This window comes from Acipenser ruthenus, chromosome 8 (genome assembly GCF_902713425.1).
Source record: "Acipenser ruthenus chromosome 8, fAciRut3.2 maternal haplotype, whole genome shotgun sequence".
NCBI lineage: Eukaryota > Metazoa > Chordata > Actinopteri > Acipenseriformes > Acipenseridae > Acipenser > Acipenser ruthenus.
In genome coordinates this window covers 24,886,778-24,898,996 of record NC_081196.1, presented here as the reverse complement: position 1 = coordinate 24,898,996, position 12,219 = coordinate 24,886,778, and the positions used below count along the sequence as shown (strand labels likewise).

The following is a 12,219-nucleotide window of genomic DNA, read 5'->3' as shown; positions in this document are numbered from 1 at the left end:
GCGGAATCTGCGGAGCCCATGGGAAGAGGCCCCCGCCGAGAGGCCAAAGGGGAGGGAGGAACCCGTGAGGGCAGATGGAGCCCTTCGGGCAGATCCCCTCCCCGTCACTAAAGAGACCTCGGAAGCCGGCCCCGATTCCACCATCGAGGGGTCGGCCGCAGGGGAGGTCGCCGAGGGGGCGCAGGAGGGGCCCCCGACACAACACCTGCCTCGGGCACCGCCTACCTCCGGAGGCGACACGGGTCATAAAACCTGTGTTGCCGAGGAGGGGGCGGCGGAACCAGCTCCCGAGGCAGGCATGGGCTCCGCGGATAAAGCGGAGCCCATGCAGGCGATCTCCGCCGAGGGGCCGGAGGGGGAGGGAGAACCACCCCTCCCAGAACAAGAGCTGCCTCGGGCTCCCGAGACAGGCGTGGGCTCCGCAGACAACGCAGAGCCCATGCAAGCGACCCCGGCTGAGGGGTCGGAGGGGGGGGGAAGAACAGCCCCCCCAAGAACAAGAGCTGCCTCAGGCTTCCCTCTCTTGCGGCAACGGGGGTTCCGGCCCTCGTGCCGCCGCGGAGGGGGAGGAGGAAACACCCCCTGAGGTAGCGGCGGGCTCTGCAGAGCCCGCGCTTACATTGGTCTCCGGAGCGCGGAAGGGAGGGGAAGAACCAGAGAGGGCAGAAGGTGGTGCCCTCGAGGTAGATCCCCTCCCCGAAGTGCAACGGGGCCAAGAAACCGGTCCCCGACCCATCGTCGAGGGACCGGTTCCAGTCACCGAGGGGGCGCGGGAGGAGCCCCTGAAACAACAACCGCCTCGGGCTTCCCTTTCCGGCGGCGACGAGGGCTCCGGCCCTTGTGCGGCCGTCGGGGGGGAAACATCGCCCGAGGCGGTCCCGGTGACTGATGCGGGGAAAGGGGAAGTACCCGAAAGGGTGTATCCCCTTCCTTCGAGGAAAGAGGACGGGCCTGAGACCGTGCCTCGGACCTCAAAGGAGGGACCCAGAGCGGGGACCAAACCATCTGGCTCGGCGGCGTACGCCGAGCGCCCGTCTGCGCCCCCGAAATCCAGGGTGCAGACGGTCCCCGCGAGGGTCCCTCCGCCGGTCTCTCCCGTCGCGTCCCCTGGGGGTGGGGCGCAGGGAGGACCGGTGAAGCTCAAAATAAGGCGCAACGCGCTCACCCACCAACGGGAGTGCGTTGTGCTTTACCATCGCGAGGGGGGCGATGGAGAGCTGAGGGAGAGGGAGGAGGATACCGAGTCCACGGGCAGCGTGGGCTCGGAGGTTCCGTCCGTCTCTCTCCCTGACATCCCCGCGGCGGATCTCCTGGAGTTCTTGGAGGCCACCATCCACCGCAGGGACAAGGTACAGCTGGCCCTGGACAAATGGGGGGACTTCCAGAGGATCCTAACCTCTGTGAGGTCCTTCCTCAGGGCCAGCCACGCCAACAAAACTTCGGGCTCGAACGTGCACATTCGGGCCCGAAAGTTACACGACCAGTTGGTGAGCTTCGGGAGAACTCAGGATCTCCCGTGAGCGTCACCGACCACTCCTGACAGAGGATCATGTATCACATCGGTACCGTGAACGTCAACGGGTGTAGGGACCCTTTCCGCAGGGCCCAGGTAATCTCCTTCCTGAAAAAAGGGGGTTACTCTGTGTGCTTCCTGCAGGAAACCCACACGACTCCAGAGACGGAAGCCAACTGGCTTCTGGAGTGGGGGGGGGGGGGAGAGTGTCGTTCAGCCATCTCACCGGCACCTCCTGTGGGGTGGCGACGCTCTTCTCCAGGTCCTTTCTTCCCACGGTACTCGATGTGGTAGACGTCGAGCCGGGCCGTCTGTTACACCACCGGATCCGGGACGGCGACAGTATCGTTCACCTGGTGAACGTGTACGCGCCGTCCACGGGTCCGGCGAGGGTCCAGTTCTTTCGCCGGATGTCGACCTACATGAACAACATCAGCGCCGACGAGTGCGTGGTCCTCGGGGGTGATTTCAACTGCACCCTCGAGGCCGCGGACAGGGTGGGGGGTCAAGAACACTACCCTCTCTCGTCGGCAGCTCTGAGAGAGCTGACCGCTCAGCTCTCTCTGGTCGACATCTGGCGTTGGTATCACCCGGACGTCCCCGCCTTCACCTTCACCAGGGTGAGGGAGGGGCGGGTGTCTCTGTCCCGGATCGACAGGTTCTACGTCACCAGGAACCACGCTCACTGCGTTCGCTCCTCCGACATCAGGCCGGCGCCGTTCACAGACCACAACCTGGTGGCCGTGGCGGTGGCCCTGGTGCCAGTAGGGCACGCCTCCGCCTACTGGCACTTCAACAACGCCTTGTTGGAGGACGAGTGCTTTGAGCGGTCTTTCCGGGACTTTTGGACGGTCTGGCACGGCAGACGATCTCGCTTCCCCACGTGGCGTCAGTGGTGGGACGTGGGGAAAGCGCAGATCAAGATCTTCTGTCAGGAGTACACGAGGGGCGCGAGCTGGCGGAGGGACTCACGGATCGAGCGGCTGGAAAGGGAGCTGCTCGATCTGGAGAGCCGCCTGGCTCGCGGGGACCCACTCGAGCAGAGCGCGTACGTAGAGAAGAAGAGCACCCTGCGGGACCTGCAGCTCCAGCGGTCCCGGGGGGCGTTTGTGCGCTCGCGGATCCAGTTCCTTCGGGAGATGGACCGCGGCTCACACTTCTTCTACGCGTTGGAGAAAAAGAAGGGAGACCGCAGGAACATCACCTGCCTTCTGGCAGACGACGGCTCCCTTCTGACGGATCCGGAGAGCGTGAACGAGAGGGCCAGAGCCTTTTACTCTGACCTCTTCTCTCCGGATCCCGTCGACTCCGACGCGTGCAGGGTTCTGTGGGATGGGCTTCCCACGGTTGGCGAGGGCGTCAGGGATGAGTTCGAGGGCCAGCTGACCCTGGCCGAGCTCTCCGACGCCCTCAGTCGGATGCCCTATAACAAATCGCCGGGCATCGACGGGCTGACCGTGGAGTTCTTCAAGAAGTTCTGGGACTTGCTGGGGCCCGCCTTTGCGCGGGTCCTGGCGGAAGCCTACGAGACCGGGGAGATGCCCCTTTCGATGAGGCGGGCGGTGATCACGCTCCTGCCCAAGAAGGGGGATCTCCTCTGCCTGAAGAACTGGCGCCCGGTCTCGCTGCTATGCACAGACTATAAAATCGTGGCCAAGGCTGCCTCCTTGAGGCTCAAGTCCGTGCTGGCAGACGTGATCCACCCCGACCAGTCCTACACGGTCCCGAACCGGACGATTTTTGATAACATCTTTCTGGTTCGGGACCTCCTGCACTACTGCAGGGGGACCGGTCGGTCGGTCGCCTTCTTGTCTCTCGACCAAGAGAAGGCGTTCGACCGGGTGGATCACGAGTATCTCTTCGGAACCCTGCGGGCATTCGGATTCGGGCCGAGGTTCGTCGGCCTCTTCCGAATGCTGTACGCCTCTGCCGAGTGCCTTTTGAAGGTGAACTGGTCCCTGACCGCGCCCCTCGCGTTCGGGAGAGGAGTGCGTCAGGGCTGCCCTCTGTCCGGACAACTGTACGCGCTGTGCATCGAGCCCTTCCTCTGCCTCCTTCGCAGGAGGCTCACGGGGTTGGCGCTCGGCGCGCCGGACACGAGGGTGGTCCTGTCGGCTTACGCCGACGACGTGCTCCTGGTGGCCTCCGACCCAGTCGATCTGGAGAGGATGCGGAGCTGCCAGAGCGTTTACTCTGCCACGTCCTCTGCCAAGATCAACTGGACCAAGTGCTCTGGGTTGTTCGTAGGCCCCTGGCGGGTGGACTCCCTCCCTGCCGTGCTCCAGCAGTTCCAGTGGAGCGCGGACAGCTTCAAATACCTGGGAGTCCACCTGAGCCCCGCGGAGACCTCGGTCGCAGCCAACTGGGTGGAGTTGGAGGACAAGGTGGCTGCGAGACTGAGGTCGTGGTCGGGTCTGCTGAAAGTGCTTTCCTTCAGGGGACGGGCTTTAGTGATTAACCAACTGGTGGCGTCGATGCTCTGGCATCAACTCACCGTCCTGAGCCCGCCCCCTGAGTTTGTGGCCAGGGTCCAGAGGAAGCTGACGGACTTCTTCTGGGCCGGAAAGCATTGGGTCTCTGCGGGGGTGCTGAGCCTCCCTCTGGCTGAGGGAGGACAAGGGTTGGTGTGCATCAGGACTCAGGTGCACACCTTCCGCCTCCAGACCCTGCAGAGATTCCTGTACGCGGACCCGGCCCCGCAGTGGTGCGCGCTGGCCTCCCTCTTCCTGCGCCAGCTGCACCACTTGGGCTACGACCGGCAGCTGTTCTGGCTCGACCTCCCGGGGATCCGTCTCCCCGAGCTGCCGGTCTTTTACAGGGACCTGCTCAAGACCCGGAGCATGTTCGACATCGGCCGAGACGCGGTTCCGACCGAGGGGGAGGAATTCGTTCTGGAGCCCCTGCTGCACAACCTCCATCTAGGTGCGCAGGCGTTGGAATCCCCCGCGGTGCGGAGCCTGTTGATCTCGGCCAAGGTGACCAGAGTCTGGGATCTCCTGGATCACCAACGCTCGGCGTGGCTGACTCCCGAGTCGCTGGTCGCCAGGGCGACTCGGGGGACCCTCAGAACGGCCCGCCGAGCGATCCGGGAGTGCAAGGCAGCTTTGCACCCAGACTCTGTCGGGTATCTCGAGGGGGTCCTCAGGACCGGAGAGCCATCGTCCCTCCCTACCCCCGGCTCTCCGGTCCTGCTGATCAAACCAAAGGATCGGGCTCCCCCTCAGCCTCCCCTCGAGAATCACCTGAGCAGGATCTCGCAGTTCTCCTCGACCCCCCTTCGTTCCGTGTCGAGGAGGACCCTGTACGCGATGGCGCTCCACACCCTCCACTTCCTCGCCCTCTTCTCCCGCCGAGACACCGCTTGGCGGGAGCCCCTCCAACCCCCGGAGGGCGAGAGGCCCCAGTGAGAGGCCTTGTACTCCCCGCTGGTCCCCAGAGGCGCTGGGGACCTGGGCTGGAGGGTGCTATACGGAGCGCTCGCGTCAGGAGAGGTCCTGCGTCACTTCACCGACTCGGACCCCGCATGCCCTTTCTGCGGCGAGTCCGAGTCGGTTTTCCACATCTACCTCCTCTGCGCCAGGCTGCAGCCGTTTTTTGTGTTCCTGAAGAACCTACTGCTGCAGTTCTGGCTGCATTTTTCCCCTACCCTTTTTATTTTCGGGCACCCTGTTCGTGGCTCCACCAGGAAGAGGGACCTCCTGGTGAATCTGCTCCTGGCTCTTGGCAAACTTACCATCTACAAGACCAGGAAGCGTAAGATCACCGGGGAGGGTCTCTTTGACTGTGGGGCCATGTTCAGGGCCCTCCTCCGTTCCCGGGTGGCGTTGGAGCACGCCGACGCGGAGTCCACTGGCGACATGATGGCTTTTGTCGACCAGTGGGCTCTGGGTGGCGTGCTCTGCACCACCCCCCCCTTTGTTTTGAACATTTAATTTACAGTTTTTTGTTGGCACCCCCTTTTGATTAGGGGGCGCCATACTGTATTTTTTCACCGGCTGCCTTCGGGCAGCTGGTACGCCGGCTGCCAATAGGCAGCTGGCGCAGATTTCTCACCGGCCATTAAATAGGCTGTACCCTTGAGCAAGGTACTTTACCTAGATTGCTCCAGTAAAAACCCAACTGTATAAACGGGTAATTGTATGTAAAAAATAATGATAACTTGTAACAATTGTAAGTCGCTCTGGATAAGGGTGTCTGCTAAGAAATAAATAATAATAAACAAAAAACTAACGAATGGCAGGATGAAAATAAAACACGCTTTTTAGAAGAAAAGAACATTTGTTGTCAAATATTTTTTTCAGTGCTCTGAGTAGAAAAAAAAAGTATTTTACAATCAAACTTCAAGGTCTTGGGAACATGTCAAATGAAAGAATTAAAATTGGAACACCAGAACAAAAGTTACAGCCATTTATAACAAAACTATAGAAAACGCAAGAAATGCAAAATAATATATAAAAGAAGAAAATTATCAAAAACAATGGAAACGCAATCTTATTTTATTTTATTTTGTTTTGCAATGTTTTCTTTGCTATCCTTGCGTCTGCTCCATCCAGTGCTTTCTCACACAGCGTGAAGCAGTCAGTCAGATTCTCACCGACGTAGATGCCCATATTGGGTATAATTAGAAAGCCACAGTCCGCCCCTTTCCAAGAGTGACAGCCATATGCGCCTATGATATATCGCTCTCGTGTACTACGTCTTAGAAGGCCGAGCCTGGGGACGACCGCAATAAAGCTAGACTAACCTCAGAGAGAAATCTGTGAAGTGTGTTTGATCTGTTTGAGTCGTTATTTGTAACATTAATGTGAAGGCAGACAAATACTATCTATCACTCCAACATAGAGCACAACACCGTATATATTAGCGCTAAGTTAGCTAGCTTGCTTTCTTAATTTCCTCATCGTTTTCTTTGAGGACATGTATTTTTAACATATTTATGTGATGCATTCATTCAATAATCTATGCTGTTGCTAACCTGTCTGAATTACCGTACCGTGTGTACTGTGCCGTGTTCACTGTACCGTGTATATCGTACTGTGTGTTCCATACCAGTGTACCACACCATTGACACTGTGCTGCATGCACCGCACCATACCCGTGTGTACAGCTATTATTATTTATTTATTTATTTATTTATTTATTTATTTATTTATTTATTAGCAGACGCCCTTATCCAGGGCGACTTAGAGTCGTAAACAAAAATACATTTCAAGAATCACAGTACAAGTAATAATACAATTAAGAGCAAGATAAATAGCAATCTACCTATATTTGTCCCTAAAGCCAGGAATTTCTTCTGCCTGGGTGTTATTAGCTCCTTGCTTTACAGACATCAAGCATTGGATGTCACAGAATTTTCTAATGTTGAATTCAGATAAAACATTTATGCTAGTGGGATCACAGAACCAACTAAAAGGAAATGTGGGATTACATGAGCTCGACCCTTACAGTCTCTCATCAAAACTTAAACTAGAAATGAAGAGTTTGGGGTCATCTTTGATCCTGATCTATCATTTGAGACTCATATTAGGGAAGTTACTAAAGAATCTTTTTACCATTTGAGAAATAGAGCCAAACTTAGACCAATTATTTCCGTATCTGATGCCGAGAGTCTAATGCATGCCGTTGTTTCATCTAGAATTGATTACTGTAATGTATATTTTTTCTGGTGTCCCAAAACATGTGGTATCCCGCTTGAAGCTTGTTCAGAATACTGCTGCTAGAATTCTGACTAAAACCAGGAAAAGTGAACCTATTACCCCTGTTTTTGTCCTGTACACTGGCTCCCTGTGCAGTATAGAATTGATTTTAAGATTTTGCTGTTAACTTACAATGCCCTGAATGGATTAGCATCTAGTTATTTGCAGGAGTTACTGACCCTGTATCTTCCAAACCGCACTCTGACTCAAGACTAAAACGCAATTTTATAAAATGGCTTTCTTACCTTAGTGGGTTTTATGTAAATTTAAAATCGCTTCTTTTGTATTATTATTATTATTATTATTATTATTATTATTATTATTATTATTATTATTATTATGTGTATACTGTTGATTTAAATCTGTTATTTAAATGGTCTGATTGTGGCAGTTGTATGTGTGACATGTTATACAAATGTATTGTAGTTCTTTTTTTCTGCTATGTACTGTACAGTGCTTTGCGATACTTCTGTCTAAAACGCGCTATGCAAATGCAATAAATTAAATAAACAAAACAACCAGGGTTTTCTCTTGCTCATCAACCTATTTCCTTAAAGTAACTGTAGCTAGCAAAATAGTTTCATTCATTTACTTCACAAGAACACCCATTCATATTTAGGCCTCAAATGTGCAGTTTTGAGAGAAACAAAGAAACGTATTTTCATTAAAACATGAAATGTGGTGCCATACTAGGTTATACTAATAACCTGCTGCAAGTACGATCATACTAATAACCTGCTGCAAGTACGATCATACTAATCCCTGCTGCAAGTACGATCATACTAATCCCTGCTGCAAGTACGATCATACTAATCCCTGCTGCAAGTACGATCATACTAATCCCTGCTGCAAGTACGATCATACTAATCCCTGCTGCAAGTACGATCATACTAATCCCTGCTGCAAGTACGATCATACTAATCCCTGCTGCAAGTACGATCATACTAATCCCTGCTGCAAGTACGATCATACTAATCTCTGCTGCAAACCATGCTTTTAGACTGTCTTGCACTTCCTGGTTTATTTAACCTGACATTTTCCCCACCCCTTCACTGGCTTCATTCCTGACAATGACCAGCCAGTTGCTTTGACCAAGAAGACCCTGGTGGGGGGAATGATCAGTAACAGTCTTCATGGAAGGATAGGTAAGGAAACTGGGAACTTTCTTTAACCTAGTGTTGTACCAGATGTCTATTTGGAATGAAAATATAGATTTTCTATAACATGGTGTAGCAGGGCGGTAGAGAGCCCTGTATGTATTATTTATTTATTTATTTTTAGATCGGGGTTGCCCCCTCCACAGTGTATTTTGTATTTGTTTTGTTTGATTTTATTTATATGACGGCGAGGTGCCGTGTGTTCTGTTATTATTTTTGATTTCCATTACACAAGAGTAGATGTTAAAACATGCTGATTTGAACTCGGCTCTCGCCAAGATAAGCACCAACTAAGACGTAGCTTTACAGTAAACTAATGTGATCCATATGTGTCTCCATCCATTTACGTTTCCTTCCATATGATGATGTAGATATCCTTCTGTCTGGTGTTAATGGCTGAAGTGTAATGCTGGCTCCAGGGATCAGCTTATTTTGCCTCCCTGGCGCATCAGCACACACAACGGCTGCGATGCTGGCTCCGGGGATCAACCAAAGTGCGGCCTCCCCCATTTGTATTTGTATTTAGTTATTGTAAATGACGATGAAACGCCGCGGGTTTGTTATTGTTTTGGTATTCATGTATTTAGACGGCGTAGCCGATTATTATTATTTTGGTTAGTAGCGTGGATGGGAAACACCATCTACAGCAATTTAAAAAAATTTGTGCAGATTGTGGCTGAGGGGTAATAGAATAATTGCTAGCTAGTTAAACCCCTTGGCCACGATATAAAAAGCCTGCAGCTCTCCAGCTCGTGGTGGGTGTTAGAGAGGAGAGAGCGAGAGGAGCGAGAGGAAACTTTATGTAAAAAATATACAGGAACAGTGACCTGTATTTATTATTTTGTGTTCGAGATTTGTTTTGTTTACACCTTTTATTTTGCTCTGTGAGCACAGTGTTTTGTTTGAATATTTTATTGATTTTTGTTAATAAAAACAGCACACCGCGTCTTTTTGTTTGGAAATCTGCAGTATTTGGTTATCAGTTTATTTACGTTCCTGCTTCTGCCGTGACGTCACCGCCCAGCCACCCTATCACGTGGTTTTCTTTTAAACACTGCCTGTGTGGCCTTTATGTAGCTAATGGAAGTGCAAAATGGGATTCATAAAACAAAAGGGCAGCATTGTGGAGTGGTGGTTAGGGCTCTAGATTCTTGACCGGAGGGTTGTGGGTTCAATCCCAGGTGTGGACACTGCTGTGGTACCCTTGAGCAAGGTACTTTACCTAGATTGCTCCAGCAAAAACCCAACTGTATAAATGGGTAATTGTATGTAAAAATAATGTGATATCTTGTAACAATTGTAAGTCGCCCTGGATAAGGGTGTCTGCTAAGAAATAAACAATAATAAAATGTGTTTGCTACAATTACTTGAGTGAAAGCTTGTTCTGGTCTTTGTCTATTCAGCGTAAAACTGATTGCCAAAGCCTTACTTTTACTGTGATGAACATGTTTATTTATGTTTTTATAATTGCAAATGGTTTAAATACAATTATTATTATTATTATTATTATTATTATTATTATTATTATTATTATTATTATTTTGTTTAAACCTAACGCTCTTTCAGCAGAAGCAAGACATCATATTTTCTGTTTCCTGCTTTCACACAGTTTGCAGGGGTGTAACTCATGCTTTACAGGACGAGCGGGTGATTTTGGACTGGGCCTTGCTGCTTTATTCTATGTGTGTGTTGTTTGTCTGCTGCCAACAGCTTAATTATTGTATTTAAATTGCATAAAATGCCTTTTGTATTATGAAACCAGGTACACCATGTATTTAAGTGTTTAACCCCTTAACCTATTTAGTTTGTCTCCTTAGAACCAAGGAACAACAAAAAAAAACTTCAGCAGCAACAGATTCAGAATGCATAAGTTTGAAGCCATATTCCAGATTTCAACAAATATTTTTAAGCTAATCGAAAATTTATATAAACCTAAAATTCAATACATGTAAAATACAGCCCAGAATGTGTACTGTTTAGCTTTACTCAGGATAGCAGATTTGGTTGGTATTTGTTTAAGCACCAGAAGGATGTTTCCAGATCCCCCACCAGGCAGTGCTCTCTCTCTAACCTTGGGTTCCTTTCCTTTCTGTTTCTAGATCTTGCGGATGGATCTTCCGACAAAAAACAGATGGTGTTCGGAGTTGTTACAGCCATCGACATGCTCAACTTTGTTGCCTCAAAGGAGAAAAGGCACACTGAAAACTGAATGTTTGTTTTTTAAAACATCCTGCTGAAAAAAAGCTGAATGTAATATTTGTTTTGCTTTGTTAACCACTGGTTCATTGTTAGTCTGCTATTAACAGTAACATTACAATAAGTAATTATATAGATGGGTGGTCTATAGAACTAGTTGATTTTAACATGACACATATATACACATTATATATATATATATATATATATATATATATATATATATAAGAAAAAAGAAAAGGATATTTCAGGTACTTAAAGGTAGAATAATTGATTACAAATCAGTTATCAGGACGTTTCGGACTACAACAGTTTTTGTATTCAGCCGATGAAGGACTTGTAGTCCGAAACGGTTTATGGATTTATTTTTACTTTTCATTGTGTAGGTTTTTGTTTACTTTAAACCTTTAGTTTTCTCTGTGGCCTGAAATAAGAAGTGACCAGTGTGTTCAATTCATCGAGTCAATCGTATGCCTTGCTTAGACCAAAAAACCTAAAGTGGTTACTTGGCAGACTTATGGGGGATCTGGCCAGGTTAAGCTTTTTATTTTCATGGATTTAAATGTGATCTTTTGTTCTTGGTAGACTCTCTGAAGATGGTATAAAGGTAATTAATAGTATAATGTGGACCTTTGTTACATTTTGCTTGTTTGGCTTTAAACTGTATCCTATGTAATACTGTAATTGGATACAGGAAAAACAGTAATCAAATTAGCTGAAATGGAAGAAACTTGAATAAAAGTGGGGGTTTTTTCTGAGCAGTGGTGTTTCTTTGCTTTTTCATATAGATTGCCTAGGTATGACCGTTTTGAGCTCTCGTGTTTTAATCTGCCATTGTAGGCTTTGTGGTGACTCGGGTTTGTGAGTAAATTTGGGGAAAAAACACTTTATATTGAGTCTTATTATAACATATATATATTACACAAGAGAAAACAATCCATTTTATAACCTACTATGCTGAAACTTCAATCCCTTTTGTATATACTAATGTTTTAGCGAATGCCTTTAGTACAGTATTGTTTTACAGTGAACATTTTTAAGCTGTTTTCTAGCTATGCTTCTGTTTTTGTTCAACTTACTGCACCAACTAGTGCAGTATGTGTAATGATTCCATGCCTAGACCAACATTGCAAGCCTCAAAAACAGTTAAGTATGATATATAAAAAGATGTTGACATTGGGAAACCACATTTTAGTTTTATGGGTGTGTTTCACAACTGTATCAACTATATCAATAATTGTACTTGGGTGGGATTTTTGTTTGTTTGTTGTAAAACCTGTACAGCTACACATAAGCCCTGTTTATCCAAACTTTTTTTTTTTTTAAGCAACTTGTGCCCTATTCATACAGCGTGAATGAATAGGACTGCTCCACACTAGTCATGATCCTAGAAGTTATAGTACCCTAAGGCATTTGAACCTCCTATGATGGTCACATGCCTCTTCCCTTCTCATGGGCTTTTTTCCATCTGACGGGGCAGTGTATGCGTCTCAAAGGTTTTACTGTGTAAAACTGACCTGAAAAAAGCTGTAGCCAAGCGTATGTATCCAGTCTGTCTGAGCAGGCCCAGATTTCAACACCAAGATGTATTATCTAAACGTCTGAAAGCCATAATAAAAGCAAAAGGAGGACCCATGAAACACTAAAGCAGGGG

The 12,219-nt window shown here is 49.0% G+C and overlaps 1 protein-coding gene across 4 annotated transcripts in view; it reads left to right on the top strand.

Moving 5' to 3' along the window:
* LOC117406668 (cystathionine beta-synthase-like protein) overlaps nucleotides 1–11,323 on the top strand; it is a 94,711-nt gene extending 83,388 nt beyond the window's left edge. For 3 of the 4 annotated variants that reach the window (XM_034010883.3, XM_034010881.3, XM_034010879.3), the window contains one exon: nucleotides 10,469–11,323. In XM_034010883.3, coding sequence (XP_033866774.2) covers nucleotides 10,469–10,606 — 138 coding nt within the window. In that variant the 3' untranslated portion in view covers nucleotides 10,607–11,323. Of the gene's footprint in view, nucleotides 1–8,290; nucleotides 8,358–10,468 lie in introns of those variants that run through there. The other variant, XM_034010882.3, reaches the window with a different exon arrangement.
* The last annotated feature ends 896 nt before the right edge of the window (nucleotides 11,324–12,219 follow it).